This window comes from Lepidochelys kempii, chromosome 8 (assembly GCF_965140265.1).
Source record: "Lepidochelys kempii isolate rLepKem1 chromosome 8, rLepKem1.hap2, whole genome shotgun sequence".
Classification (NCBI taxonomy): Eukaryota; Metazoa; Chordata; order Testudines; family Cheloniidae; genus Lepidochelys; species Lepidochelys kempii.
The window spans coordinates 73,892,054-73,909,419 of record NC_133263.1 but is presented as its reverse complement, the minus strand read 5'-3'; the positions used below and the strand labels follow the sequence as shown (position 1 = coordinate 73,909,419).

The following is a 17,366-nucleotide window of genomic DNA, read 5'->3' as shown; positions in this document are numbered from 1 at the left end:
TCTAAATTATTTCAAAATTTCTTCATCAGTTCCATTATTGTTTGGTTTTGACTGTCTTTTCATCCCAACTTCATATTTTCTCATTCTCCTAATCATTTAGCTACATGACATTCATGATTTACTCTTTAGGATGCTCTCTGCACTTCCAAAGAAACCATGGTTAAGCACATTTGTCGAGGCCAAAGTATGTTATATAAGTACTTTCCTTGCCTGCATGGACAGAAAAATAAGTAATAATTCTGCGTTCAAAAGTAATTAACACACATCTAAGTCCCTGATTAAACAGTAGCAACATTTTTGAAAAATTTTCCCCACTGTTGCAGCTGAACAAGTGTTAACTTTGGGAGCCCCTTTATGTAGATGGCCCACTGGCTGCCTTATCTAACTCTGTTGGGAACAAGTCTATACTGCATAATGCTGAAAACTGTTACAGTTGCTGGAAGCCTGTCTACATGAAGGCTTCTGAAATTAAACAAACCCCACTTTCCCTAGTGTAGACAAGGCCATGGAGAACAGTGTATTAGCCTTGCTATAACCATAGATCTCTAAAAGTTAAACGCCTCCCCCCCCCCTTTTTTTTTTTTTTACAGTACAGACAAGAAAACTTAACATAACAAGACTTGACCATAACAATGCTACAGAACTATATTTTAAAGATGTTTTCTAGTAGCATAGACCGCGCCTAAAATAATGCACTTACATTTGAGCTTTCGTTCTTGATACTCTAACAGTTTGGATCATCATATGCACTGATTCTTAACTATATTTTCTTGTATACAATATACACCGGGCATGGCTTACCAAGTTTTTATTTTTTTCCAGCCTGGACAGCACTGATAATATACTACATTTTATATATTTATTCATGGATCATTAAACTTGTGCTCTGTTTCTAGGCCCAAAATGCTTACTTTTAACAAACAGAACCAACTTTTAAAAAAACACACACTTTACTGGAATCAAACAATGTAATTGTTCTGTTGGATAAACTTATTTTAAACGTGAAATAATCTAAACAAGACTGGCAAAAGTGAAACATCACTGGTATTAAGAACATGAAAATATTTTATACAAGGAAGCCTTAATGACACTATAAAATGGCATTTACATTTTAGCTGGTTTAATCATTCAGAAAATCATAAACAAATTAATCCAGAAACAAGGATATTCAAAATAAGATGGAGACTGCAAATTTCCTTTACAAACATTATTCCACACTCCCAAAAGAATGTGTTCAGCCTACCCGACTTCTACGAGATACAGGAAGTCCCAGTGATGAACCATTGTCTACATCTCCCATAAGGAAGTCTGAAACACTGCCATGAAAACAGAAAAAAACTGTTTCATTTGTTTGTTACTTCTGAGCAGAATTTCTACAAGTCACTCCAAACAGAAAGTTAGGTGCATATTAAAGAATCCACCTATTTTTTTAAAAGCTCTGCAAAACAGTATGCTCAAAAATAATCTATTTTATTTTAGCATAGTCAAACTATCAAGTTTTTAAACTATCTACAAGAGCAACAAAATCCCAAGACTGCTCAAGGTGTAGTTTACTTAAGTTCATGTCTCAACCAAACTGTATCCAGAAGACAAATGAATATTTACTATTCGTCTGTATTAATTCTGTTCAGCATTATTCCTTTTAAATTCCAACCTATACCACTTACACGTTTCCAAAGGTGAATGCCAGTGTGTCAATAGATGAAAATATTTCACTGAAGAGTTCTCTCTTGTTTTCTTCATTTACTTCTTTGAAGTTCACAGCTTCGGAAACAAACAGAATCCAAAGAAAAAAGAAATTGTTCATGTTTGCAAAGCATACAGAAAGATTCACACAACAATCTTGTAGAAATCATCTATAGAGAAAGGTAACCCTATACTTCATGAGAGTATATTTCTAGAATTGTTTATCAAACATTATTTAGGAGCAAACTAATAAATGTAACTCAGGTTCAGGGCAAACAGACAAGCACAATAACCCAAAAAACTTCCAAACTGGGAATAAGGTTACCACCTTTCAATTCCCTACATTTCCCTATTCACAGTTAAGGTCTGTGTGGAAGCTCCTTGGGGGAGGGGGAGGAGAGAGGAAGCGGGAGCAAAGGAGGAAGGATGGCCACTCACAGGAATGATTCAGTCACCTACAAGGCAGTGGGAACACACATAAATGATTTAAATATTGATATAGGAAACTGCCTATCTTCCAGGCTGCTCAAGTAAGTCCAAACACAGTTTACCAAAACAAAAGGGCTCCATACAAATATATTCCTATTTCATATCTGAAAACGATTAGATGTCCAGGGAAATACCATACGTTGTTTCCTTGGCAGAAACCTTCATTCACTATTAGCCCTGTAATCTGGTGACCCAGCTTAGTAACAGTTGTTCTGTTCCACTATGCAAGTTGGAGGCAGTGGAGAGTTGAGAGAAAAATCTCTCTACCACCATCACATGTGATTTCAAAATAGGAAAAGGGTAGGGTCGCTCGTCACACTATCTTAGTGTTTAACACTGTAGTATTGGAGCAACTGACCCTGACTAGGGCCTCAAGGTGCTACTGTAACACAAACAATAATGAAAAGGGAAAAATGATTTATTTTGGTAGCTTGTGTCAATACCCTGGGGGTAGAAGTGAACTTCTTACAGGCGTAATCAAAAGCAAGCGGTGGCAGATAGACGAGGGGGAAAAGCAGGATTTTTTCTATCCTACTCCCAAATTAAACCCCCAGCAAGGATGCAAAGAGAAGTTTTCTGTTTCTCTCCAAAATACTCTCCCCTGAACCCGGGGTGGACCTCGGGTAGACAATCTTAGTGATTTGCCCAAGCCAATAGAATTTAGATTAATATCAATTCCTGAAGGCTTAATTGGGCAATGTGAAATTCTGGTTTACCCAGATGCCATAAAGTTTACACACACACCGCACCCCCACCTTTTGCAACATTCATGACCATATTAACCCAACACAAATAATTCAACCTATTTGTATTTGTAGCGCTTCAAACATACAAAAATTTAAATATGGAAATAAACTAGCTGTATGTATTTCTAGAATCAGTAACTCCAACATTAAGTGAAAATTTAATTCATTGTACAGAAATTTCTTAATAAGCTTATGCTTTTTAAGGCTTCAGCCTAAACTACATTAAGGCTTCCTGCCAGATGCTTAAACCCTAATGGGTCACCAAAACAAAGAACATACAGTAAGTAAATCAGGTATTCTCAGACTTCCTTTGTGAAAGGAAATGTTTTCACTAGTGAATTAACACAAATTCATTCCTCCCTCCTTGCATGTACTCAGCATGCCAACTGATTTGCCAAAAACATTTTTAAAAGTGGTTTTCGAAGAAGCTAGCCTGACATTAAGCAGTCCTGTGCTGTATAACAATTCTTTGGCATATGAAGAACATACTGTAATGAAATGGCAACAATAGTTTAATAGTAGTCACATGACAAAAATACCAGCAGTTACTACTGTAGTCATTGTTCCCTGTTAAGATCAAGGTTTCTCTCTCCCTTTCCATGTTATATTGTGTGATTAACATGAAAAACAACGCCTCTGGTACTTCTGAAGAAAAAGAAATACACGCTATAAAGTTCCACAGAGCAAACATATTAGATTACAGGTTATGAGTGGATTTGTAAAAATCAACAGAAGAAAACATTTTGAAAACCCTCAACTTTGCAGAAATAATAAAAGTCTATAAATAAAGTCTTCCAAACTTAATCATTAAGCAACAACATTTAACTAAAGGATTTATGAATTACCATCCATCCATGATTGGAAAAAAAACATTAAAATGCAAGCACAAAATCCTGCCTATTTGAAAAATCATAAAATATATCAACTTATCAAACACAAAGGACTTACCATGAAAATATTTAATAAATCCTCAACCAAAATATCTTCAGAGAAGCAGTGCTTCTCTCACTGTATTAGTGAAACATTTAACATACAACCTCACCCTAAAAAAAGGCTGTCTGCACTAAGAATCAACTTTTCTGTTCCAGGAAAACTCATGCTCGTCTTGTTAGGCCTTCATTTTCAGTGATGGAAAAAACTTTCCCTTTTAGAATCCATCACATTAAGTGGGGTAACAAAAATTATACGACAAAAGAAGTTTCAGGACTCCCACCTCTCATCTAATAAGATTGCCAAAAAATCCTACCAATAAAGTTGGATATAGAAGCTTTCTTCATGTCTCTTACTAGTGCATTGCTGATGTACTTAACATCAACTTTAAACATGCACACTCTTTCCCCAGGACATCCTGACTGCACACAATAGCTACTGACAACAATGGACTGTAGTAATATTTCCCTGTCTGGAAATGGCATCTATCTATAGTGGTGCAAGTTTCAAAGTGAGCATGCAACTTAATAGCATTTGCAAAGGAAAATGTTAATTTTTTTAAGTCACACTATAAAGATAACATACCTGCCATCTAGTGCCTGAAAGGCAATACGTGTAATATATTAAAGGTGAACTGTATTCTTAAAGGAACAAGAGGGATATGTACTAACAGTCAGCTTGACTAACAATCAGGACATTTTAAAACAGATTTCAGATTTTATCTCTTCAAAGCCAAAGAAACCAGAAGCTTAATCCAAATAAAATGCCTAACACAAAACAGACTGTTTGGAACACTATGATTATGAATATTTTTAGAAATAAGAATTCCAGAGATATTCCTGGAGATAGTTACCCATGCTTCTCTAAAGCCAAGAGAGACTTTGAATCTGCTCTTTTGACTGAGGAGATAGTCAAACTATGGTCTCCACTTAAAAGTTTTGTGAGTATAGCTATGTCAGTTAGGTTGTGATTTTTTTGCCGATAAGGATCTTGCCATCCATAGCTATTAATGCAGACACAGTTATACCAGCAACAGTCCTTTTGCCAGTCTGTGTCCACGCTAGGAGGGTTTCCTGGTATAGCTATACTGACAAACCTTATGTGTGATATTCTTCTCTGCAAAGGCTAATTCTACCATACTCAATTGAACAGCCCTAACAATGCTACTACTCCTTTTTCTCAACAAGATGCCTACAGTTCTAGCCTCCCTCTGTTGCCAAATGATTCAGTTACTTATCTATACAACAAGTTCGCACAATTTTGTTTTATCTTCTTAACTGGATGACTCAGGGGGCACACTGGCTTTTGTATTCCAAGGTCTTTAAATAATAGCATTCTAAAGGTAAAATATTTTTTTTCCAATTACTTGAAGCCTTGTAGCTGTAGTTCTTCTGTTCAATGAACTTTCAGTTTAATCTCTGCTCTGAATGTAGGACTTTATTGACAAAACAAACATCAAAATGCCATGAATTCCAAATACTAGCTTATAGTCACCATTCCTTTCATAGGTAGTAAAATGATAGAGTTTGTGTCCATAATTGATTCTTGGCTACAATTTATGCTTGCCTAAAACCCCCATTCTGCAAATTCATACTTTCTTGAAGTCAGTGAAAAAAAATGCAATCAAGTCATACATTAAAGCAGAAGAGATGCAACAACACTCTACACTCTACCTTTGGCTACACTTGAAGACCACTCAGAAGCTATAGCTCAGGGGTGGGCAAACTTTTTGGCCTGAGGGCCACATCTGGGTATGGAAATTGTATGGTGCGCCATGAATGCTCACAAAATTGGGGGTTGGTGCAGGACAGGGTGAGGGCTCTGGCTGGGGGTGCAGACTCTGGGGTGGAGCTGGGGATGAGGGTGCAGGAGAGTGCTCCAGGCTAGGACCAAAGGGTTCGGAGGGCAGGAGGGGGATCAGGGCTGGGGCAAGGGGTTGGGATGCGGGAGGAGGTCGGGGTGCAGGATCTGGGCAGCGCTTACCTCAAGCAGCTCCCGGAAGCAGCAGCATGTCCCCACTCTGGCTCCTATGTGGAGGTGCGACCAGGCAGCCATCCCTGCCACTCCCATTGGCCGGGAACCCATTGGCGGGGGAAGCATGCGGAGCCCCCCGAGCTGCCCCTATGAATAGGAGCTGGAGTGGGGACATACCGCTGCTTCCAGGAACCACGACACACGTGGAGCGGGGCAAGCCCGTGACCCTTCTTCCTAGCAGGAGCTCAAGGGCCAGATTAAAACATCTGAAGGGCCTGATGTGGCCTCCGGGCCGTAGTTTGCCCACCCCTGCTAAAGCTATTAGCGCATGTACAATGTGGTTGCTGGTCTGCTTGGTGGTAATAGCCATAAGGAGCCTTTTAGACCTAATCTTCTGGCACCAGCTTCCTATTTACTTCTGAGCAGGAGTGGCAATTGTATGTGATTTTCAAGCCAACTGTTTGTAGATTCAGCGCTAGGACTGGGCATTTTCTAAGAGTGCCCTCAACACTGGAATTTGCTTCCTAGCTGATCTAAAAAGAGGACTTGTCTGCACCTGCCTTAGTTAATTAGGGAACACTAGGTTTAATTGTGACCAGCTGACAATTGTATAGGAATAGGAGAGACATATCATGCTTATGTCATCATGATGGCATTTCCCAGCATAGCTGTTTCCCACTGCCAGTTTGTTACTTTTAGCAGCTGATGGAAAACAACTTTTTTCCTAAGCTTTTGATTTAGGATGGATGCGTGAGTATTGGCTTATTTGAGCTCTCTTTACTTTGTTTCTTAATACACCACATGCTCACTGCATGCTGTACATCTGCCTTTAGAGGCATCACTAAGTGCATTTTAGGAATATAAAATTTTTCATAAATGTTTAAGGACAAATGTGTATGGAACATTGTTGCAATATCATTTGCTAGAGATCATTAGGGCAAAAGCACATTGTAGCTATTGGAAGGTCTAATCTTATATTGCAGTTAATCGTGGCAGTTTTTATCTTGGTATATTGACTGACACAGGAAAAACCACTTAACTAAAAGTAAACTGAACTTCCATATTCATATATTGAATTCGTTGAGATGCTGACATATTTCTATTAACAACACGATTTAACTGAGACAAAGCGTCCTGTTTAAAAAGAGCAGAAGTTGCTGCTAGAGCTTATTCTTTTGTTATTAATCTTAAATTATTCAATTGTGAACAATTCCCTAACACCATTTTAGGGCTGATTTTGTCTTTCGAATTCTACTAATAATCCCCCAGCCCCTAACACCTTGCTGTATCTCTCTGCCATGTGTATTAGCAAACATACACTGGCTGTGCAACAGCTGCAATCCATGCCGTTCTAGACATCAGCTACAAATGAAACTCTCACCAGAACTTTGCAATAAGAGGTTTTTTTTTTTTTTTTTTTTTTAAAAAGCTGGTATGAAGAACGAAGGCTCAAATTCACTGATGGCATAAGAAAGCACATCTCCACAGCAGTCAGTGCAGTGAATTTGGCTCCAAATTTATAACTTGTTTGCATCAGACTAACTAGGAGCAGAGAGAGAGGACATGTTTGTAAGTTGTCCAATTATCTCAACGGGGTAGGCAAATTGGAAATATTTGACCAGTTCTATGCGTTGCATTGTTCGATCAGAGGCTTAAATTCAGGATTGCTTATGTACTTTTAAATTGTATCCCAAGTGGGAAAATTCTTCATAAAAAGGGCTTCGGCACTGAAGGCACTTCCCAGGTGCCTGGTCCTCTGCAGTCTGTTTGGGAAAATGGCTCAAGAGTGAAAATGGCTCAACAAGTGAAAGGATCCACTCCTACAGTTGCAGTGTCAATGGCCTGCCCTACTCTGCTTTTCTGACCATGTCTGTATCAGCTTCTCTTGACATTGTTTTAGAACTCTCATCCTCAACTTCCCAAACTAGTTTAGATTAGAGCATCCATGGAGTTGGAGTCTGGTGGTGACACACAGCAAGGAATTAAGAAGTTGGGATCTGGGAGAGGAGAGTCAGTCTACTTCATGACCACTGAAAAGCTGCGCAAAGACTCCTGTGGTTGAGAGCTCAGATTAAGATAGGTGCCTACTTCCTATAAAATCACCTTCTGCTTCAACAACTGGCACAAAGCACATGCTGCACACAAAGCATACACGCTGTAAACATGCCTGTCACAAAACAGCTGGCTCCTGAGGGGGCCAGGCTCCAAGTCTACCTGTGATAGGCTCTGCTAAGGAGAACAAGCCAACCCAGATCTACCTGCAAGTAGTTAATTGCTTATTTGGCTGGGCAGCAATTAATTAGCTAAGGAACACCCATGCGGCGTAATGAAGGGTTATGAGACTTCAGACAGAGTTCCAAAAGACAGGAAGGAAACTCCAGCTGAGAAGGAATTCTCAGGGAAGTTATTTAGGGAGCTCACCAGTAAAGGGGACCGAGGAAAGGTACTCCTAAACCAGAGAGATTCTGAAAGGGGAGCACACTAAGAGAGCCAAGTCCCTAAGGAGAAGGACTTTACTAAACAGCAGCAGGTTGTCCGGATCACAGAGGAACTACATGCCACTCTGGAGAAGAACTGCGGTGATTTGAGCTCTGAGAAGGAATCCTTCCCCAGGTGATGGTAAGAGTCCCTCTAGGGAGGGAAGGAGGCTGGGTTGAGAGCACCTTAATGATAAGGAGCCTGGATGAGGGAGATGAGTGGATTTAGATGGGACAAAGAGATTAAGATTAACTCTGCCTCCCACTAAGGATGCTGGGGTGAAGGCTTGCCTGCATGTCTGATTGGCCTTTGGATAGATAAATTAGACTGAAGGGGTACACTTCACTACATACATGTCTCATTGGAGAAACTGAGGCAGTGACAACTGTAGTTCTGCACTTGGCCTCTGGGGAGGGCATGAGGAGTGATGTGCCAGCTGCCCCAGGATAAGTACCCACCTTAATACCACTCTTGTGGAAGATTCCTACATAATTTAAAAGTAAGTGATGCAGGTGGTTTTGAGCCATTCCACAGAGCATAACATCTATGCTAGAGAGTATTGCAGCGTGATTCCTAACCCATAGAAAGCAAATAATAAAGAAAGATAATATATGGGTTTAAAGTACTTTCTGTAAAAGTCTATAACTTTCATGCTTTTAACTTCTAGCAAATTTTTGCATAGGATGGATTCTTTCCCCTTCACAACAGAGTTGCAGAAAGTGGGTCCTGGAACACTGGTGGGAAAGGCAGTCTCAGGAAGGTCCCTCAGCCCTCCAGCAATCTGGCAAAGTGGCTCAAAAGAGCTGAGCACGACAAAGGGACTTTGCATTCAGCAAATATTATACTTTAGGTGAAGTGAGATCATTTTTATACAAGTGCAAATTCTTCAGGGAGGGGGACAGGGAGGAATAAAATTGCAGGCACTATTTGAAAGAGCACCGTTCACATAACAACTCATATTTAAATCCCCAGGCACATGAGGAGAACAGTGAATGACTAAGGCTAACATTAAAACATTTTTCACTGAAGTCTTTTGATAGCCAGCAAGTGACGAATACAGTATTTTATTAAAAGGAAGATGGAAATTTACAGTAGTTAGGAAGAAAGTAGCTACACATTAGAATTTAATCAGGTCACCAAATCATATCCCCTCAAAATGTGCAAAAGGTTCTATTAAATTTTAAATCCCCCCAAAGAATCAGAACCTTGGGTTTCTAATCTCTTCTGAAACAGCTCTTGAAGCAGTGTGATTCAAACTAGAAACATGTTAGAACTCTGGTTCCTTTCCAGCTCAAGGGAAAGACTGTTACTTACTGTAACAGCAAAATCACTGTCCACCACACACATTTTCCCTGTGTAAAGGTCTCTCATTCCATGAGGCAAGACTCTACTTAGCACTTGTCTTAACATACAATGCACTGATGCAGCTGTGCCGCAGCGGCATTTTAGTAAAGATGCTATGATGCCAATGGGAGAGCTTTTCCTGTCAGCATAGTTAATCCACCTCCCTGAGAGGCGATAGCAGTGTTGACAGGAGAAGCTCTCCCATCAACATAGCACTGTCTACATAGGGGTTAGATCAGTATAACCACATCGCTCATGGGTGTGGATTTTCCACACCCTTGAATGACACAGTTATACTGATGTAAGCTCACAGTATAGACCTGACCTTAAATTTTCTAAATGAGCTATGGCTGCATGCCAATACTTCATGTGTACATAAAAAGCTATAGCCATGCTATTGGACCTAGCTGGGCTCACTTGCTGAAAAAAGACTGGATGATGCAACTGCACTGTTATACAATGCCCTTTTTATTTAAAGCATGTTGATAGTAATATTGTCATATACTCATTACTAAGGTGCTGGTTTGTCATGGGGCTAAAAACATCATGGATACTGTAATTTTTCTGTTTGACCATGACTTTTCTGTCTGTGATTTTAATAAAGCAGAGTTTCTCAAATGGTGGGAAACAGGAAGGTTGAAGGTAGGTCACCAGCCCAGTGATAAGGGGAAGCCCCACTGGGGTGGGAGGGATGGAAAGAAAGTCAACAACCCTGCACTCAGCTTGCAGAGGTTAGGCATGACAGTTCGGTTTGACCAAGTTGGAATTAGGGTTGTGGTGCGAGGGTGGAGGATGCTGCTGCAGGTGGTCAGTGCCCTCCTCAGTGGGGTGAGGAGGCAGTGAGATTTATATATATTGTATTTAAAGGGGTATAGCTGTTTTCATACATCTGACTTTAGACACCATTTCCCCCTAAAACATGACTTTTACCCAAAAAAAAATATAGCATTACACAATATACAATTATGTTTCACAAAAACATTGTGTAGTCGCTCTATTACTCTCAAATGCTGATAAAACTGCCCATCTAGTTTCAAACTTTGCAAAAACCAAACGAACTAACAACATATGTTCTGGTTAATTAGCACTAAACTGAACACTAGCTATCAAGTCTATTTCTGGTGTGAGTGAACAAATTACATGGACTAAGTCTGGGCTTTAAAGATGACCTGCAAAGAAAGTCAAATGGAGTTTGTACTCATGCTATGATTACCAAAAAAAAAAAAAAAAAAAAAGTTTTGAGCCAGGGGATGAGACGAGTGTTTTTAAAGTTTACTCTTCTGCTTGTTTTTTTTTTATATTAGAAATTCAGGTCATTTGCTCCGACAGTGCTGACAACAAGTACAGAACCAGTGGAGTTATGACTTCACAGGAACCTCCATTTCCGGGAGAGCCCTACAGGAAACTCTGCTTGCACCAGGAAGAGACAGAAGACTGGGGTTCTAGTGTATGCAGTACTTCTAAAGCACAAGCAGGAGGAGCTACTTGGCAAGAAGAAAATAACCATAAGAAGTATTACCTCCATGTAGGAGAAGGATACAGATAAACCGAACAGTATTCTTAACTGACATAGCAGCAATATCTATGCCAGAGGGGAGGGGAAGAAATAATATGTTGGACATCGCTACAAAAGATAAGTAGAGAACAAGAGAAAATACCTAGAGCAAGGAAAAAGTTATATAAAGAAACACAAGATGTCAGCACAGAGAATCCCTGCACGGCTCTTGACAGAGGAAGAAAAGCAGGTGGGATTTTTACTCACACTTCAGAGCATTCTCCATGTCATGTAGGCAGGGCCTAGTGACAGCAGCCCTAGCTAGCTCCACAGTAACTTCCTGGGCGACAGGATAATCCTAGGACTACACAGAAAGTTGTATCCAAGCATACCTCCCAAGATTTCTAGTGGCTAAAGTGGAACAAGTCTTGCCCTCAGTGGGTGGCAAGCCTGGCGGGTGGGGAGAGAAAAAGTTGCAGAGCAAGCCTGCCCACAGCCATCTGTGAGGGACACAAGCCACTACTACTCATAGCAGTGACTCCTGTCCCTCATGGATGGCTGGGCTCAGCTTCCCACTCTGGGCATCACTCCCTGGACCCTGGTGCATGGAGTCATAGTGCTGCTAACTCAAATTTGGACTGGCCATCCCCCATCAGGGGGCCAGCTCAAATCTGAGTGGCACTGCTACCCCGCTTGCCAGAGCCAGGTCTCAATGTCCAGAATGGGGAGCCGAGGCCAGCCAGCGCGCCCTTCAAATGGGACAGGAGCTTTTGTGGGCAGCCCTGCAAAACCTGGGACTGCTGGAAGGTTATTATAGAATCATAGAAGGTTAGAGTTGGAAGGGACCTCAGGAGATCATCTAGTCCAACCTCCTGCTTGAAGCAGGACCAACCCACAATTTTTGCCCCAGATCCCTAAATGGCCCCCTCAAGGATTGAACTCACAACCCTGGGTTTAGCAGGCCAATGCTCAAACCAGAGCTATCCCTCCCCCCTGTCAAAGGTTAAGAGTAGAAAGCACTGCCAGTGCAGAGAGAGCTAGAATGATTATGCGGGTCACCCTGGTGATGTCTCTTCCTGTCTGGGCTGGGTCTGAAGCCAGCTGGAGAACTGCAGCAGCAAGTGCCCAGAGCAGCATGTGCCAACATCTACAACTCTGATATTCTGTTCTTTATGGACAACTTTAGCACATTCATTTTGTCCTCCAATTTTGGGACTACAAAAACAAGGCCTATCGAGCATTACAGATTTGTATTACTGATCTGGAAGTTTATTCAATCAGGACATGATTTCATATCTTCTCTACACATTTATATTATGAACCAATTGAAAGCTGATAATATTAAAGAGGCATTCGCTGGAAGATCAAAGTAAGCCTATTCAGGAGGGTAAATCTCATGTAATGACAAATATACTAGTGTTAATCTTAATTACATACATGTACAGTTAAACAAAGACTGATATAAAGAGACAGCTTTCAAAGCACTAGGTATTATTACAGTTTGCTTCCTGTAGTACTGTAATTCAATTTTTCCTTTATTAAAAATGGAAGAGCAAGCTTATTTAATAATACAGCTGACTTAGGGGAGTGGTGGGGGAAGAGACAGACTTTAAAATGTACTGGACTACTCAGAAGTTTAAAATAATTTGTATAAGGCTATTTTCCTTTTGCATATCTGCAATCTAGATCATAAAGTTTTATTTGTTCCAAAGCTAATACACTGAAATAACAGACCCTGGGTGTTATAAATTACTAGTTCCCCATTTTTCCTGAATTTGAGAGGTGATATTTCCTTACCTTTCACCTTTGCAATGACTGTTCCTGCAGCACTAAGAATGTCAACTGAATTGAGAGTCTGATGTTTACTTATCACTGCCTTTAGGACACGAAGCAGCTCCCCTAAACGTTCATGAACAACATGATGCAGACAGTCTTCATTTTCTGAAAGAGATTTTTAAAAATTGGGTCAAAGCAATTAGAAAACTATCCTTCACTTCTGTACGTCCAGTCTCACAATGACACACATTCAAGACTTTTGGGTTGTGTTCCCTACTGTGGTTAAGTTTGCACTGAAATCTCAACTTCACTAATAAGTTCTAAGCTAACAAAAGTTACTTTGTGTGTCGGTATTTGCCAGTAGTTTTTTTGCTTCGTTGTTATCTACAAGATTAGAAAATTCATTTCCCCAAAAGAATTCCAACCAAATCACTAGAAGGCTAGGGATGCTATGATGGAGGTCCTCATACCTAAGAAAATAAACAGGCCTAAACCATGTCCCTGTTGTTCCCTTACCATGGTATTAGGGAATTGATTTCATCCACCTCTATTTTGAAGGAATTCAGGATAAAGTCTGAATAATGCCTAATGAAACAATAATCGTTTTTTAAAATATCTTGGAAATATGGCATCAACCAAAAGCATAATAGCAAGTTTAGTGCGAGAGAGCACATTAAGATTAGCTAGCTTTTAGCCTAAGTGTCAACCAAAAGGTTTTCAGCATCCTATGATGCTTAGTCCAGAAAAACTAGAACAAATTAACAAGCAGGGATATGAAATGGCATACATGCCTTTTCACAGCATAGTTCTCTTAGTATGCAGTTTTTCTTTAGGTATTTTTGTATGCATGGTACAGGCTGAACCACAGACTCTTCCGTTCCATTACGGAAATGGCTTTGGTGCACAGAGTTTAAGTTTCACATGCACTAGAGTGCTGCTTTGTAAGCTGTGGTAAAAAGCTGTCAGATTCATGAAAGACTAGCTTATAAAAGAAAGAATAAAAAGAGGATCTAATACAAGCTGATTCACTTCCCTGTAGAGCAAAAAGGGATGACTGTTACTGTGACGTTTGTGATCGTTTGTGCATAACAAAATCTAATACCTGGAAGCTGAAGCTAGACAAATTCAGACTAGAAATAAGGTGAACATTTAAAAAACCATTGGAGCAAATGGAGCATCTTTCTAAAAATAAAGATATGTTCTAGCTTGAATCAAACCCATAACTTCTGGTGAAGAACTGCTTGGTGAAATTCTTTGGCCTGCATTATGCAGGAGGTAAGACTAGATAATCACAGGAGTCCCTTCAGGCTTCAGTCTATGGGCTTGTCTTCACTACCAGGATAAGTTGACCTAAGTTCTGCTCCTCCAGCTATGTGAGTAACTTAGCTTAGGTCGACTTACCCCGGTGTCTTCACTGCGCTCTGTCAATGGGAGATGCACTCCGGTAGACCTCCCTTACTCTTCGATGGCAGAGCACTCTGCCATCGATTTAGTGCATCTTCACTAGACCTGCTAAACTGACCCCCTAGCTGAATTGATTGCATCGCTGTTGATCTCCCCATAGTAAAGACCAGCCCTATGAAAGCTTCACTCTCACTCTTAACTACTTAACAGTAACTACTATTTGAGGTTGGGGGCAGTTATAGAAAAGGAGCATCAGGGAAAAAAAATAGATGGCAGTGGAATACTGACCTATATTGAAACTAAAATTGGATCACAGCAGTATCCAAACAATCCCAAGAGAGTACTGCACTTTAATATGCAACTCATTCTAAAGCAATTTGGAGCCTGAAGAATTAGAGAGTCTATAAAACCACCTTCCACTTATGCATTAAAAGCAACATCTGTAAAAACAGAATATTTCTCAAGCCAAAAATTACATAGACAGTTAAAGTACAACTGGTGCCAAACTCAAGTTTCAAATACATATTAAAGTCTACACTTTACTATGTTGGAGTATGAACACATTTTCTACTTAAGTCTCTCTAAAAAGGAGACATTTGGCTAGGTCCAAATTAGGCTCATCTAACAACATAAGTAAAAAAAGCCGTGTTCAGTGGCTCAAACTGCTATCTGTTTGCATTATGATACTGCACTATTTTACAAAAATATTTGAAACACATTTATTGTTTCCAGTGGCAGGAAAAGACAAAAACGTCTGTGATGAAAGTAATGCTGACAGAAAAATGCCATCATGAACTACGGGTGAACTGCAGTCAGCAATTTTAATTTATCCAGGACAGGAAGTCTCTTGTGTTCTTGTCCATTTGGGGAAAATATATAGTACTGGGGAAAGAAACAGAAGTGTAATATGCCAGGTTAATAATAGAATTTCTATTACCAATCTGCTCTATCTAGTTCAATTATCACCTTAGACAAGAAAAAATACGGTTTACAATGAAAAGACAATACCCAGGACAATGTAAACCCAACAAGTTTCTAGGCTGACCCAATCTCACTCCACTTTCAAGAAGTCACATGATCATATTTGCTTTCAATTTGCCTTCCTCCTCCTCTCCCACACCATACAATTTACCTTATCTATATGAAGACAAATGAGAATTTCGTCCATCAATGAATATTGCATCAAGTTCAAGCCCTTTGTCCTTATTGTTCTGTGCTGTGATACCTAAAAGAACACCTAGGTTTCTAGAATGACTGAGATCGACTACTCTGAACGTCTCCACAATCGAACTATTGCAGAGGTTAGGCTGGTTTGTGTAAGAGACAAGAGTCTTCTTGGAGACCTCCTGCAACAAACATTGGCCCTCTTGATCTCCTAAATGAAAAGATTGGGCTGTGAATCCGGGACTTTCTGCTTCCTTCACTATCACTCCCCATAGTGAAAGTTTTGTTTTTTAAAGTTGTATCAGCAACACAAAACCAGACATTTTCCAAAGCATGCAAGAGGCCTGGATTGGGAGAAGTCGTGTGTGTGTGTGTGTGTTTGGGGGGGGGGGGGGAGATCCAACCCCAAAACCCAACTAGAGAGATGTGGGGGGTTCTCTTGTGTTTCGGGTTTTTGTGTTCTCACAAAGCTAAGAAAGTGGCTTTTCAGACATTAAAGAGTTCAGTAGCTTGCCTATGACAGATAAACTTTGGTTTGAATTCAACACCTGCCTTTCTCTAGTAGAAAACAAGACCATCCCAAAATTAAAATACAACCACCAGAAATGTCATTTTTGGACGAGGTGTGGAGAAGGGGAATGGGGGTGGGGAATCAGAATAAATGTATTAATCACAAATCAGGCTATAATGTGATCAATATTGCCAGTCAGTCTTTTTTCCGAAGTTTTCAGCAAGTCTTTAGTTCAGAAGGCAATATAAGCTAAAAAGCTGAAAAGCATAAGAATATTACTAAAACTTAGTCAGCACATAGTTTAGCCTTCAGTTCCAAAGATACCAGGAATTAGAGCCTCCCATTGCTTTATGGCTACTCATTCATCTTCATCAGTGTCAGAATACCACAAGTTACCCTATTTTCTAATTTTGGACACATTTCTCAAAGGCAAGCTTTTGTCTAATAAAGATTAGCAAGCAATAATGGCCTTGCAACTATGGATTCTACTCATCCAAAACAAAATAAAGTTCTATAATCAAGCCTGTCAGCTTCAATACAACTTCCTGCCAAGTCAGTTTCAATTACATTACATACAGTTGGGAAAAGCACTGTGGTATCAGTGGGGTCAGGTATTGCTTAATTTCCCGTGGCTTTTCACCAGGCCCAAATGTTTTATGAAAAGTTGTATGTTCCAAGAAGTGTTTTTGAAAACAGGTTACATAAGTGGTAAAATGCAGAGATTAAAATTAAGATTACATTATGCTTTGTTTAACAGCAAAGAAAAAGATATGTTGGCTGCTTCATTTCCTACATTGTTCTTTAAATCTATGCATGAGATCAAATATTAGAAATCAACTTAACAGTTTTTGTTTATGGATTTTCTGCAGCGCTCTTTTGCAATATCACTTCAGACTAGCATCCATGTGGACTATTATGGAAAGCACACACTAAATTATAAGATAGGTAGTAACTTCCCAACTATTCAGACACAAAGCTTTTAATGAAGATTTCAGTTTAATATGAAGTTATACATGATGGATTCAAAGTTACCACAAGGCCTATTACCTGTGCTCACTGGTGTACCCCAAATGTTAACAGAGGAAATATATCTAGGCAATCTATAGGGTTTTTTTTTTAGATAAAATCCCATTTCATGAGGGCTAGCAACAGATCTCTTTGATTTATCAGAAATTTCCATTCCAGAATCAGAGATAGTAGAGGCTGGTTCCCCCTAGACACCAATATCGAGTAAATGCTGTTTCCATTAAATTCTTCAGAAGGATTAAAACATGTTATCAGCAATTACACCATATAGATCACATGACTGAAGATCAGCATCAAAACAAAACAGATCCATTTAAAGACAACTTTATTCTAAAGTCTCATT

At 39.7% G+C, this 17,366-nt stretch overlaps 1 protein-coding gene across 7 annotated transcripts in view; it reads right to left on the bottom strand.

The window, feature by feature from the left end:
* Nucleotides 1-17,366, bottom strand: part of ARHGAP29 (Rho GTPase activating protein 29) — a 94,276-nt gene that overhangs the window by 25,902 nt on the left and 51,008 nt on the right. For all 7 annotated transcript variants that reach the window (XM_073357006.1, XM_073357012.1, XM_073357013.1 and 4 more), the window contains exons 3-5: nucleotides 12,940-13,083; nucleotides 1,668-1,764; nucleotides 1,244-1,316 (exon numbers count right to left, since the gene is read on the bottom strand). In XM_073357006.1, the coding sequence (XP_073213107.1) occupies nucleotides 1,244-1,316; nucleotides 1,668-1,764; nucleotides 12,940-13,083 (314 nt within the window). The remainder of the gene's footprint in view (nucleotides 1-1,243; nucleotides 1,317-1,667; nucleotides 1,765-12,939; nucleotides 13,084-17,366) is intronic.